We start from the raw sequence: 18269 nt of genomic DNA on the forward strand, positions 1-18269 counted from the left end.
GATTCCTTGTGCGAGAAGTTGACGGGGATGGTTCTTCTCGGGCGTCATATTAATTTAATGTACACGTGGGTGATACCATAGCGGGTGATTCCGCAAAATATATATTTAAATTAATGGACGTTTATGAGTTTAGAGTGCACTTATATTAAATTAAGGTTAGGACAGAGTTCCAATCTATTTTAGAATAGTTTTTACCCTATCCCATTGATAGTCATGTGAAACCTATATGGGCTGAAAGTACATTTCATGAGCTTTGTTTTGACATGTCACATGTCTCAATTAGAGCTACTATAGAAAGCTATGACCAGTTTTCTCTAGTAGGCCTGTTTTGGACAGCATGGTGTCCATTGTTTGTTAGACCTAACACTCAAGAATTAGTGGCTAAACTCATACACTATCAATTTGTAAATGTTGTACATATTCCATATATATCTATACACCCCAATTCCACATAAGATTGAGTTTCCCTATATGCCCCACAAAATGACCAAAAGGCCCACTAGGTAATGCCATGGAGACAAACTATGGTACCAATTGATCCACACTCAGTGAGGGTTGGGTGGCATTCCCAAGCCATGAAAAACTTGAAAGTGTGGGGATGGAAGGATGAATCTCCATCATGGAGATACCACCTAGCGGAGAAAAAGATGAGGTCTTGAAAGGTATGCCTAAGGGTGAAGAAGCCCCCAGTGTGATGTGTGAAGACATGTAAGGTGCACTTAATGGAGCGACAGTGTAGCGGAACTAGTGGGTGGGAGATTAAATGGAGTTGTCATTTGTGTAGATGTGGGAGATGCGTTAGGTTTCTTTTGTCCATTAAATGCAAATAATGCAAAAGATGAATCACCAAAATGAAAAGAGGAAGAAGCAGTCACTTTAGATTCTTGTAATTTTTGTTTACCTTTTTTGGAGTTCAAAAAAGATAAAATTGCCCTCTTTGGGGCTAATAAACCAATACCTATTTTGAAGAGCTCCTTCATCATGAGCATCACCAATATCTTGCAGAAAAGAAAAAGGAATATCAAAAGATTGAGAAGTAGCAACATGTGTACCTAACATAGTAGTGAATGAAGGTGGAGAAGTGTGTGGAAAAGATGAAGAAGGTAAGGATGTAGATGATGGTGGTAGAGAGGAAAATGGTTTGTACGCCATGCTAATCTCCATATCAGAATGGCCAATTCGATGTGGAACTTCTGTCCTCCTTGCAAATCATTAGACTGGTGCACTGAATCTAAAGGGAAAAACTCAATTTTACCTTCAATCTACTGTTGAGCGCGATACATGAGAATGAGGTGGTATTCGGCTTTGAGATCTCGTATGGTTTATGGACTCCATGGTAGTCCGAAGACTCTCCGGCCATGTCTGAAGGAGGAGCAAGCTGTGAAGCCCACATTGTCTCGTGTCTTGATGTGCTAGGCTGGCATCATGATGATGTGGTGAAGATGTGTTCGAAGTCATCTTGCCCTCCCATTGTTCATGTTTCTTGCAAAGAACTTTTAGATCAAAGGCTAAGTTTTCGTGGAAGAGAACCTTGCTCTGATACCATGTGAAGAAATATCCAAATGTAGAAACATAAATGAAAGTGTACGACGAAGCATAATCTCAAAAGAATATAGTTAGGGTTAGGTAACTCAGAGACAATGAACATAGTGAAAATCTGAATTAATGATTGAATGTTGAATATACAATACTCATGCAGCAAACAAGCCATGTAGGAATGAAAATTGTACCTTGGAACTCTTGTGTCTCGAGGAATGAGGTAGAGGTGCTGAGCGGGAGAGTTTGTCATACTCTTGACGGATTCCGAAACGTAGCAAGGCAGCCTCGAGATGTTGGACAATAGCAAACACAACAGTGTGTGGTGCTAGGATCAATGTCAGATAGGTAGAGGAGAGAAATTACTGCAAATGTAGCAAGCTGATGATGACCTAGTAGGCTGATGGCAGCAAAAATGTAGGTATGATAATGTGGCAAGCTGATGGCAGTAAAAACGCAGGTATGATGATGTGGTAGTCTGAACAGTAACCAGAGCAATTTAGTAGGTTGTCAGTTGTAGACGATGTGGTTGATCAACAAATGTAGTAGAGATCGATGTAGATTGCGAGATGGAGGCTGGAAATAGGCACTTGATGGATGTAGACAACAATGGCTAACTTCAACTGAGATGTCCTTCGCGAACGGGTTGTGGGCAATGAAGCTAGGGGGCCTGAAACTTGCAAGACGAGATTGGACTGATTGGAGGGAAGCCTACCTATTTATAGAAATTTTGGGACCTTGTACCACACACCGTTTTAAAACTCTCTTGAACCACACACCATTTTAGGGCTTCCATTAATTAAACATTTTTTGGGCTGTTTAAGTGGCTAATTCAGCATGTAATGCTTATTTTAGCTCAACAAGCAGGAATATGAACTCGATGATGATGGAGATATAAAGAACTGAAGCCAAGGACCCCATGCTAAAATGCCAAATGAGTAGAGGTATGAGAGTGAGGATGCTGCCTAAATATAGACACAAATGGAAAAACTAGTTGAAACTATTGTGCGGGGGCCATAAATGTGGCCAACCTTGCAAAAAAGGGAAATGATCAGAAATGCAACCACAAAATGGGCCCTCAAAATAGTTTGGCATTATAGCCCACCAGTTTGGTTGTTCACACAACTGTTGCATCTATGATATACTTAGACACTCTTTACAAAGTTCCTTGTACCTTGTATTTTTACATTTGAGGGACTTCCTCGAGGTGTTATGAATAGAATTTTCTTTTCTTGAAGAAAGAAGGTTGATTAGAAGACTTGATATGGAGCTAGACATCTCCAAACTCAACACCCTTGACTAATATCAAGATACCATAGTAGGATCGAGGCCATCATTACAATAAGTCCACCGCCATGCCACTTTGACTCTTTTACCTTATCCTCTATGTATAGCATTCCACCCTTGTTGAATTTCTACTACATATCCCTTGTCGAGGATCATCCACGACATGAGTCATTTTGGCCTCTTGATGACTCCATTTGATACCAATATAGCATTCCACTCTTATTGTATTTCTATTATGTATCCCTTGGGGAGGATCATCCATGGTTCGAGTCATTTTGGCCTCTTGAAGATCACGAGCTTCATTCAAGTTTTGTAGAGACAATATCGATTTACCCTTCATTTCCTCTTTTGCATTGAAAAATCATGGTAGATATTGTTTTCAAGGATCAATTTCTGTGCTTAAAAGTGTGTGAATAATCTCTACATCTTTCACTTTGGATATTTGCTACTGCATAAGCTGATGAAAGCCTTAGCTTGTACTATTACCTGTCTGGCAACTCTATTGAGGAAAGAATTTGTCATTAGCTCAGTCACTTTTCCATCAATAATATTCTTAACATACTGTAAGCATACTTACTTCTGAATAACTTGCATTATAACAATTTCTTTTTTTCTTGTTCAGATTCACTGTCTGCCACCGAAGGCTTTCTTTTCAGTGGTTCGCAAGTCATTTGATGCACGTAAGGTTTGTTTTCATAATCAGGCAGACTGGTTGCTGTTTTAAGGAAGTTGCCAAGTCTTAAGTAGCCATCTGAAAACATAAGGGAGAGAGTAGTTTTGCTTATTAGATGCTACTTACAAGTACCAAAAATGAACCTTTGGCTTATGAATTGATCTAAAATGATTCTAATGTGTACAATCACATTAGAATCGTTTTTAGATTTAGGCAACCACATCTTTGGCATATCTACAAATTATTGCCAGGCATATCATCTTTACTAATAAAAAAATATCCGCAAAGTCTCTACTTCAGGTAGATTAGCTACTTTTGGCCATCTCTAATAAACTACATATCTTTATTGTCTTTTTGCTTAGAATGTGAAAGATGATCATGCTAGGGAATATGAGCTGAATTGCCACCAAAAAAAAGGAGAACCTTGCTAATGAGTCTCATGGGATTTAAGTGTGTAAAAATATCGAGGTGAAAGTTGAAATTTTTCACAAGTATGAAAGATTTGCTTTGTCTTAGAGGGAACACAACTGTAGAGAGTGTTCCTTGTCTACTGTGACAGTTACCGTAACATACAAAGTTTTCTTGAAAGGTTGACGAGCCACGTGAGAGGTAGGTCCCAAACACAGTATTTGGGGAGCTAGTTTAGCTCTTTAATAGTGCTTGAAAGCTAACATTTTCCCTTTGATCAGAACCTTTGACTTTCAGATTTATCTTTTATACATTATATTTTCTGTCAAGAAACCCAAGCATACCTTACATCCCAGCTGTGTGGTAACATTATCTATCTGCTTGCTGGATGTATTTCCTTTTCTTACATAGTTTGCTTGCAACAAATTGAGCTGCCACTTTTGGTTATTATTCATTAGATTTTTTTGTGTAGCGTTCAAGGGATCCCAAATTTGTGTATGTTGTGGATCTTTCTGTGGAGAATATTTTGGTTCTTTCAATGGAATTTAGGAGCAGCATTGCCCATATGTGCAACAAACCTGGGAGAATAGAGTTGCTATCTTTGGATGAGAAGCCAGTGGATTTAACTGCACTTGTGAATCGATCAAAAGCTACTGTTGGACAACTGCCAATGACAACTGTCACTCTTCCTGAAGAATTAGGTGGTAAAACTGCTGCAGTGAAACCTCAAACACATGATGTTGCAGTGAAATCCCACATTCCATCCAAAGTTTGTGTGGTGGGAAGTGGTCCAGCTGGTCTATTTGCTGCTCTTGTGCTAGCAGAAAGTGGTGCAAAAGTAATCTTGGTGGAAAGGGGACAACCAGTGGAGCGCAGAGGTCGTGATATTGGAGGATTGATGATTCGCCGTTTGCTTCAGCCTGATAGTAACTTCTGCTTCGGGGAGGTCTGTGCATTTATTTGAGAGCATCAACAAATTTCAAGGTCCTAAAATATTGAATAGAATTTTGAGTGCATGTCTAGCTAATGTTGAAGCCACATTTGTGCATGAGTTCTAACTGCCAACACTTGATTTCTTCAGGGTGGTGCTGGCACTTGGAGTGATGGGAAACTTACAACGGGAATAGGGAGAAACAGTGAAGCTGTGCAGACGGTGAGCTTTTCTCTGTTGTAAGATGGGCACTTTTACTTCTTCACAGGAAAAATTGATGCAGTATAACTAACGGACTTCATTTAAGTAGGTGCTGGCAACACTCGTGAAATTTGGAGCACCACCGCAGATACTTATCGATGGCAAGCCACATATTGGAACTGACAAGCTGATTCACATTCTGCGTAAATTCAGATCCCATTTGCAGTCCTTGGGAGTACTGCCACTACCCATTTTTTTATAAAAAGAAGACTTTCATTGTGGATACGGTTTTGTCAAGAGAATCATTTTGATAAGAGCTACTTCTTTGGTCAGGTTGAGATGATGTTTGGCAGCAAGATGATTGGTTTCTTAATGAGTGGAAACCAAGTATCAGGTATAAAAGTAACTAATGTGAGCAACTTTTCAGAGCTGGGAATCAAAAAGCTTCCCTCAGATGCAGTAGTACTTGCAGTGGGCCATTCAGCTCGGGACATATACAGTAAACTTCTGGAACACAATGTTATTCTGACACCAAAAGACTTTGCTGTAAGCCAAAAAGTTCTTTTATCGATGTCACTTGTCATTATTATGTAACATGTTAGCACATGTTTAGAGTAGAAGATCTTGAAATGTCTTTGGATTTTCAATTTTCAAATGTTCCTCTTATTGTACTCAAGCAATGAATGATTTACAATTTGTGTGAAGAATTTTCAAGCATCGACAAGGATGCTAGAGCCATGGCCATGATGACAGCGCAGATCCTTAACATTTGAAAATAAAAGAATTCACCAGCAGAATCATGGTGCTTTTTGGTTTGTGCTGCAGCATAAGAAAATCAAAGAGAGGTCCTCAGGGAGGAAGCTATAGCTGTAGAGAGTTATACTTTCCTAGACTGCTTGATTTTTCAGTGGAACATTTTATTCATGCCTGATTTTAGATTGTTAAGATACTTGATTGTAAACGGGGGATCTCTTAAAGTTTCTTGCTGGGTTTGGGTATAGTTCTTATTGGTTCAAATAGGCTTGGATCTTGTGAGCACAATCACAAGAGGTAATACTATTTTTCATGATTAACTTCAAATAGCATTCCATTAGCTTTGAGCTTTTGGATCTCCTAAGTCACTTGATTAGTGAGGGCATCAGGTAGATGTCAAGTCTCATGTTAGGGTACAATCACAAGAGTCGAACTCCGAACACCATTCAATATGATCAATAAAAAGTAAAGGCATGTATGCCCCAGTCATGAAGCCTGCCTTCCTCTACAAGGGTTTGAACTTAATCTCTCTCCAAATGAGTGAATGATGTAGCTTAAGACCCAGTCTTTGTCTTGCTTGTGGGAACAGAAAGCACATTGGTCACATATCTAATATCCAGGTGATCAAGAAGTATGTTTTTCTTGGATGCAAAATTGCCAAAAATAAGGAAGAGGCCTGCTTCCATGAAGGCTTCGAGCTCTAAAAGAGTGACTATATGAACATCTACCTGATCATTGAAGGTACTTTGGTAATTGCTGCGAATGCTAAATCAACCTTGTAGAGAATGTGCAGTTCTCAATCCTTTCTTCACATATCCCAAGTAGCCTCAAGAGTCATGTACAGACCAATGACCAAATGATTTAGTCTTCATGGTTACCATCTATCAATTAGCATAATTATCAAGGGGAGTGTTTTCTGAAGGAAAGTCAATGATATGGTGGCTTTGTCTGCTAATCTGCTACTGAATATTCAAGGTATTTAGTCCTCCATGCATTTTAGGTGTGCACGCATTCTTAAAAAATTAAATTCTAAAAGCTTTCTTATTGCTCTTAGTCTACTACATGCATTATAAAGCCTTGACATGGAACGCCAATATCCTTTTTGAACTATGTGGGCTTCGCTGCTACTCATTGAATTTTCATATAATTGCCTCTTTGGAGTTCAATTTGAACAAACCATGTCTCCACTGTAGTGGAAACATAACTAATCATGTTCAAGATTCAACAATATATCTTTCAAACCATTCCAATATGTATTCAATTTTCAACCATTGCAGCTTGAAGATTCCCATGTGTCCAAGGCTTTCAAAGTATTCATCCAACTCAATATTAATGAGGTTCCTCAAACTTGCTAGCTTCTGTAGCATCAACAAGTGTTGATACAATATTCAGAATCAAATAAGCACAAGAATGTGAGATGTTGGAGAAAGGTGGCGCAGAAAATACATCTGTGCTGTGCTGAGTACATTCATGTGCAAATTGTAATTTAGACTGTGTCCAAGAGCAATTATCTTGTCTGACCTAAAAAGATAGACCGTTTTTTAATCAGCATGTGAGCTTTTAAAACCCTTTGGGGAGCAAGGGCTTTCTTCATGCTCAAATCTGCTAGTATTGTAGCTTGCCATGATGATTTTGCTGTATAGCATTGTTCGTTTGGCATAAATAGATTCCTCTTATCAGTCCAAGGGTCTAATCTGATTGATCTCGTAAAGTCTACTCTACTTTCATGTCCTTAAATGTAACTGAGAGAACAACACTGAATAATTGTGTACCTCTTCCTGCTGCCTTCAGGTTGGTTTTCGTGTTGAGCATCCACAAGAACTTATCAATGAGATTCAGGTTTTTCTCTAGTCGATATTGTCTTTTGCATACTGCATGAAGAAAAATTACACAAGCATCTTTCAAATCCTGCTCAATATCACTGATGGCTCTTGTGTATTTTCTTGTAATTATTGAGTCAATGACAGTACAAGAAGTGGGCATTGGAGGTACAAAGAGGCAGTGGGAAAATCCCTGTAGCTGATTATAGAGTGTCAACAATCATAGAAGGTCACAAGTGTAATCATAATGGAGCGCCTAAGCAGTATGGCTGCTATTCATTTTGCATGTGCCCAGGGGGCCAGGTATGCTCACTAACTTTGCAGGATTCAAAAGTTTTCTTTAACATGAATAAAGTAACTGCTCTTTATTTGTAAGGATTTTACATAATATATTTGACCGGTGGAGTACAATGTGATCTGTTTAAGTGTTTCCCCATATGCAGATTGTGCCAACTAGCACAAATCCTTCTGAATTATGCATAAACGGGATGTCCTTTTCAAAGCGCTCCTCAAAATGGGCAAATTCAGCCATTGTGCTCACTGTCTCTTCTCAAGAGCTGGAACCTTTTACTGCTGAACATGGACCTCTGGCAGGGGTAGCCTTCCAGGTAATAGTGGTTAAAGCTTATCAGGATATCATTCTATGGCATGGTGTTTAGAACAGGGGTAGCCGCTTGCTTCAAATGTCTCAGAACAATCCATTTCCTTTCATAATCATGCACAGTCTCCTCTTGTGCATGCACAAATTTGGGAAGTTGAAGTGTAGCTGTAGAGAGTTTCATTATTCTTTGCATTAGCTGTATGCTTGAGGTAACAGAAAATGGGTCCTGTGGCAAAGCAACAGCCAGGATCATACTTAAGAGAAAAAATTTCTTTACTTTTTCAGTGTTTCCTTTACATCAAGCTGTTTCCCCATCCCCAAAAAGGAACAAAAAAAAAAAAGAACAAACAGCTCATATTTTAACATTTCTGAGTCATTCGCTTACATTAGCCATTCAATTTTGCACTTGTGTGAGAGCCTCTAATTTGAATGGCAGCTAAGAAGAGTGAATGTGAGAAATTATGATGAAAACTTGGAAATTTGTTCAGTTGCTTGTTTGCTCATCATCTCTAGAGGCAATTTGTATTCACATATATTGCTAGTTTGCAATGCTATGTAGCTCATACTTACAGTTATGTAAATAGCACTTACTGATATATGAATAGGCATTTGTGCTAGCAAATTATGGCAAGGAGTTACATGTTTAGAACTCTATGTAGCAGATACATAACAAGTTATGATCATGCAATGAGAAAATTCCTGTATGGTATGTCACTGTTCAGCAATTGCTGGAGAAAAAGGCTGCATTGATGGGGGGTGGTAACATGGTTGTCCCTGTCCAGATCATCCCTGATTTTCTTGACAATCGCAAGTCAGGTAGATACCATCTGTCCCATTTTGAAGATTTTGTTACTAGAATAACAGGACGATAAGATGATGTGTACCCTCTAAGTTAACAATAGTTTTACAGGTGGCACCCTCCCTTCATCCAGCTACAGGCTCGGTGTGAAAGAAGCTGCTTTGCACACACTTTTTCCTGAACATCTAACAGACATAATCAAAAAGGCTTTGATAGATTTTGATAAGCAGGTGGGGATCTCTTTCTTCTCAGAAAACTCTAAATGTCTCCATTGATGTAGCTGCCAAGGGATAATGAGTGTGCCATTTTCTTTCTCTATACAAAAATCATGATAACAATACAGAGAAATTAATAGAAAACATTTGTAGGCTTACCTAACCTAACCTATGATAGCATAATAAGAAATTGAGCTTTACTTTGATAGCATAATAAGAAATTGGGTTTGACTTTGAGAGTATACTAAGAAATTGGGGTTGAGATAACACACATTAATGATGCATAATCCTAATGCAGGTGTGATCAGGACTCAAGACTATGCACAAGGATATTTAAAACATGCCAAAAGTTCAATGACAAAAGATACTGGACACAAGATGGGCACACTCTAGAGATTGCTATTTCTATATTCCAAACAAGAGTACAAATACACAAGCGAGTGTATACGAATATTTTTGCCAACTCACCATCATAGGCTGGCTGCTGCATCACCTTTTGTACATCTCTTTCTTCGTTGCCGAACATCCCTGTCAGTTTTGACTATCTGATCCGGGCTTGGAGATAAAGTGTCTGTAGGACTTCACCAGATTGCTTCAACAACTGTTGAAGAGAGATGAGGCAGCTTCTTCTCTTCAACCAGTTATTGAGGATAGAGAGAGGCCACGCCATTGACAAGAGGGCACACTTATCTTGGGGAGGTTCTTTGCATGGATTGCATCTACAGTAGGGGGAGTACCACATTAGGGAGGTGGTTTCTCAGAGAGGACTGATATGGGTACCTCTCAGACATGAATTTGGATCTTTACTAGAGGGAACGTTCTTCTTGCAGTGTTGACTCTACTGGTGAAGAGAGAGTGTTTACCTTGAAAGTACATGAGGATGACAAACACGAGAGAAGATCTGGATCAGCTAAAGTTTGCAGGTCCCAGGAGGATGCTCCCGGCAGAGGATTAGGTTTGTGACTCATTGTGATAGGACTGGGTATCTAGACTTGGACATTGCGACATGTATTAAGAATTGCTAGAGTAATGGGAGGATGTCTCTCTAGAGTTTACAGTGGGACATTGAGGAGTGGGATTGGACTGATATTTTTGCAAAGGCATTGAGGGATGCTTCCTTCTTTGGATACACCACTAGATCGGGGAGGATACAGATGAGTAGGATTAGAGTGATGCCAGTGGCAACTTAGCATTGGTCTATAGTAGTTACCATGCCACCATTCCTTGTTGAATTCTAGAGGAGATTGGAGGATAGCTTTAGACTCAAAAAGATCTCACTCTTTCTGTGGTTGTTAGCGCATAGGGGCAGAGAAGTAGGCACTTGGCTTGGTTATGGTAGAGATCCTATTGCTTGTGTTAGATATGGGGAGCCACAAGAGACATAGAGACATCGTATATGGGATTTCCCTAGGGCTCAAGAGGTATAGAGGAGACCCCTAAGGATGGTGTTCACAACATAACAGAGTCTATGATTGTGACATGGGGAATGATTGCATGGGTCATGGGCCCATCTTGTGATTATGAGGATACACAAGGGGATTGTGCCTATCTAATCTCAAGTCAGATTTTGAGCAAAATTGCCATGAACTACACAAGATGGGAGCTCATAGTTAGCATTGTTGCTTTGTATTTTTGGACAGGGAGATGTATCCATGCTATCGTTCTATCAGACATATCTACTGTAGATACTCTCTATAAATTTTGGACAAAGGTTGTCTCCATGGGAGATGGGAGAGGATGCATGGCAGCTCAGAAAATATGAGGAGAGATACTTTTCTTAGGGCCTAGGAATATTGGTACTTTCTTTCACTGTCAGCCACACATGGTTTGATACTATAGACCTCCTGATTGGTTTTTCACTTAGCCTTGCAATTGTCTTCCCCTTTGTTGTATACTCTTGCTCTGGAAGTCCCTTACAAGGCTACTTTGTACTTTGACTTGGGATACTTTGTCTCAAGGGGACTTATTGACAGAAATATCATTTTCTTTGAATAAAAAGTTTCGACTATCTAGTTAGCCTCTTCACCTCTCCTTTTTAACACTCACCCTCTCACAATTTTACTTTGCCAAACTTGACTTGCCACTGACCACTGCTTCTCTATCGCCCTGAACTATATGCCATCACCCCCATTCATAAATTTGCTAACCGTATGGACCCAAGGAATCACAAGACCATCAAGGTTGGACATGTTTTAGCCAAGATGTATGGACCATCACTTGAGACAAAGCTCAATGAGACTCAGCAAAAAGAAAGGGTCTTCTAGCCTCTAGACAAGCTGTTGTTTCATAGTAGTTTTTGCACACTGGATCATATCTTCAAATTGAGGTGCTTGATTGAGTAGGCAAAGGCATAGTGCCACGCATTGTATTGTTGCTTTGTTAATTTCCCTGGAGCACCCTGGGGCCGACTCATATGCATATTTGAGCATCACCTTCACTAGTAAAAAGAGCTGTTTTTCATGGGACAAGCATCACAGGATAGACTTCCAGGAGGGTATGCTACACCTGCATAGATGGAGTGATTGCTTTTGACTAGGATGATTCGTATAGACCCTCAGTGCCACTTGAAATTACTAGAGCAAAACTTGTAGCATCAGCCATGCTAGTGGAGGCTCTTTTCTAGATCATCAACCACACTAGATGTGTCAGATTATGGTATGGTGCAATACTTGATTGGCTCTATGGTCATGGGCTGGACACCCTTCCAATATGATGAGGACTCAACATACTTTAGACTCTCCTGAGAGGAGAGAGATTTGAGACAGGATCTAACACAAATGCATACTTGAGAGACTTGGTAGGGTCCCCTACACAGCACTGTAGACATCACTTTCTCAGTTTCATGAATGATGGGTTTACCAAATGACCAGACACATGGATGTGCATATATCCCATGCTATGTGAGCTTCTATTGGTCAGATTAGAGTATCATCACAGACCCTTGAGTTTAAGGTAAGCAGAGCAACATAGATGGCTAGTTAGGGCCTAGAACACATGTAGAACTAGAGATACCAATCACAAATCACCAGCTTCTGTGGGCCCACCATTGTCCCAAATCCTTCAGGGTACTCACAATATGGAGAACCTTCGAAACAAGGGCTGGTTGGAGAGACCCAGACGCTTGGACATGGATCACCATGTGCATATCAAGTAGAAATCACTCAGATTCAGGTGCAACATTGTATAGATGTGGAGAGGGATTACAGAGCCTATGACTAGAGAACTATATATTATATCCTTTGAAGCCCTTGAGATGGCGTTAGTGGTAGATTACCCATTATGGGAGAATAACAGATTTTGATGAATGAGTGAAGAAGATGATACAAATGTAGATGCTCAAGGAGCAGAAATGTCCAACACTGGTTCTCATGAGACTAGGCTGAGGGAAAGTGTCATCCTTTGTGTATGGTTCCCAAGTGCAGCAATACCACCAAAGCTGGAGTAGATGAAGCTGACTGGAGCTGTTGTAGATGCAAAACGTAGTTCAGGCTGGTGTGGAAGATGAAAAATGCAGCAGCTCACGTGCGAAACACAAGGCAGAATCAGGCCACCTGGCTGTAGAACGGGTTGCAAGTGCTGAATATGATGTCACTTGCTGTCTGGTGATGGAGATAGGGCTGTCAACCAGGTTGTGGCGACTGCAACAAGGTAGAGGAGCCTTAAAAACAGCAGCAGACCAGGTCAAGATGGCTCCCAGCAATCACACAAAGCTGCTGGCAGCACCTCCGAATAGTGATGATGTGGTAACAACCAGCAAAATGCAGATATGGCTAGACAGAATGATGACCATCAGCCTGAGAATGCTCCTGATAACTAGCAAACAGCAGGGCTGGCCGCTGCCTGCTGAGCTGGAAAATGCAGGTGTAGACAGCTGTGAGGACCTTCTGGCAGCCAATAGATCCACAGTTAGGAATGGCTAGGTGGTATTTCTAGGCTGTGAACCAGCCGACAGAGGAAAAAACTCTAAGAGTAGTGACACAACTTATAACTTTAGTTGTGTTCATACTAAGAACTAAAAAAAAAGTAAAGACTAAAATATTGGGCATTGCCCATAGAATTGGCAAATTTTAACATAAAGTGTGTTTTAGCTCAACACCCCCTCTCTCAAGCTCAAAACTAAGCCTAAAATGGAAGACCCGCAATGTTTACCCCAAGGTGTCCCACCCCAAAGCAGCCAAGGGCATCGGACAAAGGGTGCACGTCGATTGCCGAGTGACCTACCGAGACTACAAAGGCAGTGGTTATCTTACCAAGAGAGTCCAAGTAGTCGTCCTAGAGAGGACAGGGCATTGGATAAAGGGTGCTCGTTGATTGCCCAATGGCCTACCAAGCTCTACAAAGGCAGATGAAACCACATTGAACTTGTGTGTGTGTGTTTTCTTTATTTAAAAAAAAAAAAAACAAAAAAAAAAAACGGGAGTAGGGATGGTACACTCAACACATCACAAAACAGTTGAAGCTTACCAAACCACTTGAGGATGTCTATGATGAGGAAAAGGTGATGAAGTATCATGTGAAGAACGATGGTGTTATAATCCGCCAGTGGAAACAGCTTAGGATCCATCCAGTAGTGCTCTACACAATGGGATGCATGTTATGCTACATGCTAAAGAATGCTCATGTAGTAAGTGCCACTTGAACAGTATCCCTCATGGGAAAATTGTTCACTTGTCCAAGCGCCCTAGTACATAGATAATGAAATCATGCAATGTATAGGAGAAGGTACAACGGGCAAGGCCGATATTGAAGACAAGTGCCGAAACCTATAAAATACCAAGAAGGGTAGGAATCCCCTTTCAACCTGGATATCGATGTTGAAGAAGAAAGAGAAGCCTGAGGATGTCGGTCTTCGTGTGGTGTGAGAACCATGTAGATGAATATGATGAAGTATCCTAACTAGAAGAGCAAGGATAGAAAACACTGCCATGATAGTATCAAGAGAGATGCTGCACGATCTACCGCAGGAGGGGAAGCCTCCATGTTGGTAGAAGAGTAAAACTTGAAGTAGATGGAACCATGAAAAGAATGGCGCGCATCACCTGTCTCTAGCTTAGGAAGGACCGGTACAAGTGTGTATATTAGCCCTACATTGAAATACAAAACCTTGCAAAAAAGATCAAAATTTGCAAGCACAGAGGTGAGCAGTGTGATGCTTCAAGAAACAAAATTGAAAATGAAAGAAAGCAAAGCTAAGTGCAATGCAATGAGTATGTAAGTATGCAGCAGAAGTCTAAAAAGGGAAAGGTTACGTGTGGTGCCACCATCGCGTATGGTGAGGTGGGGAAGGGGGCCTAGAAGGTATAATGGATGCCGTAGGAATGGATGCTTTAAGTACAATAGTCGAGAGATTAGCAAACCAACTAATCCTTTAGAAGTAGTGAAGAAGATAGAGTACTGAGACTTAAACTAGCCTTCCTCCTCGGATAGGGTGGTAAATAACTTGATTAAGCACTAATTACAACAAGCATAAAATTCACGTAAACTGAGAAATGCACACTATACCACTTTGATCTTGGACATTGGACACCTTGTTGGCCTCAAAATTGGCACCCCTTGTGTTGGGTATTTGACTCACGCCTCACTTACGCCTATGCTCATATGGGAGTGTCGGTGATCAGTAGGACATTGGGGCACTTTTTACTCTCGGTAGGAGAGGTTTTTTCCCCCAGACTTATAGTCTTATTGTCGTATGTGCTTATGTGCTTATGTTACACACTTATGGGCACTTAGTGTGTGTCGGGTGTGAACACCCCCTACAACCCTAAGGTTTAAGGGTTGTACTTTGTACTTTCTAGTTACACTCTTTCAGTCTATTGGATTGGGTGTCGTGCTTCACTCTGTCTCTCTCACTCTCACACTGTCTATTGCACTTTGAGCTGCACCTCGATCCTCCATCCTCACATTTGGTATCAGAGCAGTCTTCTGTCTGCTGTCTGCAGTCCCCGCCAGCTCTGCCCAATCGCCACCAGTCTGCAGAGTTCAACAGCTCGACCTGCAGCTCGTCTGTCCGCCAACACTGCCTGATCCTGCTCGTCAGCTCTGTCAGCTCCACTTGCCTGCTTGTGGCCAAAGTGCCCCTGCGCCTGTTCGTCCGCCAGCGCGCAGATCCAGACGCCGCCTCCTGCCCCCAGCACGCTTGCCTGCAAACGTTTGTCTCCAGCGCCGCCTGCCTGAGGCACTCCTGCCTCCTGCACGTACGCCAGCTGCAGGCGCAGTCGCCACCAGACCTGGGTGACGCCTCACAACTGCTGCGCCGTCCTGTTCGTCAGCTCCAAACGGCCGCCCGACTGCCCCGTCAGACTGCGACTTGCCGTTTCACCGTCAGCCCAGTCCATGTCAGCCACGCTACCCGCCCGACTGCTCCAAAGGCCAGCGACTACGGCCCTGACCAAGTCAGGTATTTTTTTTAACAAAAAAAAAAAAAACTTTATTCCAGAATAAATTTCTGGCAGAGGAGGTTCATACGCTGCAGGCACCGCAAACAGGATACAAGTGTGGGCTAAATTTGATGCAAATTTCTGGACTTGTCCATCAGAAATTTTGGGGCTTTTGTGTATTTTGAGGACAGTTGCATATGAACTGCTGTTACAGCCACAGAAAGACTGTTTTGAACAATTTTTTTGGCAAAAATTTTGGGGATTTTGATATTACGGTGTTGCTGAGCACTGTTTGCACCTTGGACAACGTGCATTAAAAGACAGTTTTTGACAGAGTACGCCCTTGCACATTAATTGCAGAAGTGTGCTTGCTGCAATTTTTGAAAATTTGCAGATTTTCAGTCCTTACTGCTTTGACATTGCTCATTTGTCTTTGGAAATTTGTCATCATGGCAAATCAGGGAGGTGATGTATTTACGTATGTATCCAAAGAAGACAGATTGGACGGAAACAATTATTTACTATGGTCATTCATGATGAAGAATGTATTAGTAGCTAAGGATTTATGGGATTATGTCAGTGGAGAGGAAACTCGACCGGGAGTTGTAGCTCCCGTTACTCCTCCTCCTAAAGGGGCACGTGGACAACGGGGACCTCAGCCTGCTTCACCTCAGCCACTTCCTCCAAGAATTGCAGCTCAAAAAGCTTGGGATACACGTGATGCACAGGCCTTGTCGCTGATTTCTTTGACAGTTCAGCGGTCCATCATTCCTCACATTCGTTTAGCATCTTCTTCACGAGATGCATGGTTGACTTTGGAGCATATGTTTGCAGGAAAGAATGAGACTCGGATCTCTTTCTTGAAGAAAGAGTTAGAGACTTTGAAGATGAATGAGGGCGATTCTATGCAGGATCACCTAAATAAGATTCAGGACTTGAGGGAGCAGCTCATGAATGTAGATGAGTACTTTTCGGATGCACAGTTGATATCCACCACCTTGAATTCCCTACCTCCTTCATACTTGTCTTTTCATACTGCATTGAACCTCACCATGAGGATTACCGAGCACCCACTCACTTTTATTCAGTAGGTTAGTTTGCTTCTAGAGGAGGAGCAAACAAGGAAAAATAGTGGTGTGGATGCTATAGTCTCTGAGCAGGCTTTTGTGGCAAGACAGAAAGGCAAAAACAGCAAGGTGAAAAATGCTCCACAGAGTTCTGGCACTTCGGGCACATCGCAGAATCAAACACAAGAGGGGACGCAAGCTAAAAAAGGAAAATCTCATTATTGTAAGAAGCCAGGCCACTATATCACTGAGTGCAGGAAGCGCATTGCCAAAGAGAAGGAGTCATAAATGTCTGTTTCTACTACTCCTTCCACTGTTAGTGAGTCCGCGTCCTTTGTTGTGGACAGGGACTATTGTTTTTACACTTGCAGTTATGATATCTCTTGGGCCGATGGAGCACTTAGCTCAACAGAGGATGCTGACACTTGGTACTTTGACAGTGGTGCTTCTAGACATATTACATCTTGCAGAGATCTGTTTGCTTCAGCTAGTGCACCTCCCGTTGGGAAATCTGTACAGTGTGCCAATAATGCATCATACCCTGTTCGTGGTATTGGGGAGATTCAGCTCACAGCCATTGATGGCTCTATTCTCCGCCTACAGGATGCTTTGTTCGTGCCTGGAATCAAGAAGAATTTGCTTTCTATTTCTTCTTTGGCACGTTGTGGGTTGCAGGTCACATTTGATGATGACCGTTGCATGGTTAGAGATAAAGAACGCATGACTTTGGTCTTGACAGGATCTTTGTGTCATGGTTTATATGAGTTGGATACTCTTTGAATAGATCAGACGGCATACTTGACATCCACTCTTACTTCTGCTATGATACATGCGGAGTTATGGCATGCTCGTTTGGGGCATGTAAACTTTGGCAGCTTGATGCTTTTGCAGCGTACTAAGATGCTGGATGGCAGAGACCTCCTGAGCACTTATGCAAGGGATGCATTTTGGGGAAAATGCATCGTTTCTCATTTCCCCGTGATGTTGCTTTTAGAGCAACAACCAGATTGCAGTTGGTGCATTCAGATGTTTGTGGGCCTATGCAAACAATGTCATTGGGCTGTTGTTATTATTTTGTGACATTCATCGATGACTTTACATGTTTTTGCTGGGTCTACTGTTTGAAAAAGAAGTCAGCAGTGTATGATGCATTTTTGGCTTTCAGTGCACTTGTTGAAAATCAATCTGGATGCAAAATTAAGACTCTCCGTTCGGACCGAGGGGGGGAATACATGTCCTCTATGCTGAATTCTTTTTTGAAGCAGAAAGGCATAGTCCATCAGTACACTACTGCCTATACTCCACAGCAGAATGGGGTAGCAGAGAGGAAGAATCAGTCACTCATGGAGATGGCCAGATGTATGCTAAAGGCAAAGAGCTTGCCTCATAGTTTTTGGATGGAAGCAGTCATGTGTGCTTGCCATATTTTGAACAGATGCCCTACCAAAGCCTTGAAGACCATCACACCTTTTGAGGCTTGGAACAGCCATAAACCTTCTGTTGGTCACTTTCGTACCTTTGGGTGTCTTGCCTATGCCCATATTCCACAGGTACTTAGAAAAAAGTTGGACAACAAGGCTGTTAAGTGCATTTTTATGGGA

The 18269-nt window shown here is 41.5% G+C and overlaps 1 protein-coding gene across 13 annotated transcripts in view; it reads left to right on the forward strand.

Moving 5' to 3' along the window:
- The window catches only part of PDE327 (FAD/NAD(P)-binding oxidoreductase family protein), a 73101-nt gene that overhangs the window by 18113 nt on the left and 36719 nt on the right, over positions 1-18269 (forward strand). For 7 of the 13 annotated variants that reach the window (XR_015690854.1, XM_087677656.1, XM_087677672.1 and 4 more), the window contains 10 exons: positions 3446-3508; positions 4377-4850; positions 4986-5057; positions 5146-5271; positions 5370-5582; positions 7581-7628; positions 7757-7912; positions 8053-8217; positions 8933-9026; positions 9121-9239. Coding sequence is in view for 10 of the 13 variants with exons in the window: in XM_087677656.1 (XP_087533782.1) it covers positions 3446-3508; positions 4377-4850; positions 4986-5057; positions 5146-5271; positions 5370-5582; positions 7581-7628; positions 7757-7912; positions 8053-8217; positions 8933-9026; positions 9121-9239 (1530 nt within the window). In the remaining 3 variants the exon portion in view is untranslated. Of the gene's footprint in view, positions 1-3445; positions 3509-4376; positions 4851-4985; positions 5058-5145; positions 5272-5369; positions 5583-7580; positions 7629-7756; positions 7913-8052; positions 8218-8932; positions 9027-9112; positions 9240-18269 lie in introns of all 13 variants that reach the window. The other 6 variants (XR_015690862.1, XR_015690863.1, XM_087677681.1 and 3 more) reach the window with 4 other exon arrangements.

This window comes from Lygodium microphyllum, chromosome 1 (assembly GCF_053477565.2).
Source record: "Lygodium microphyllum isolate KBCC chromosome 1, Lygodium_microphyllum_v1.1.10, whole genome shotgun sequence".
Taxonomy (NCBI): Eukaryota; Viridiplantae; Streptophyta; class Polypodiopsida; order Schizaeales; family Lygodiaceae; genus Lygodium; species Lygodium microphyllum.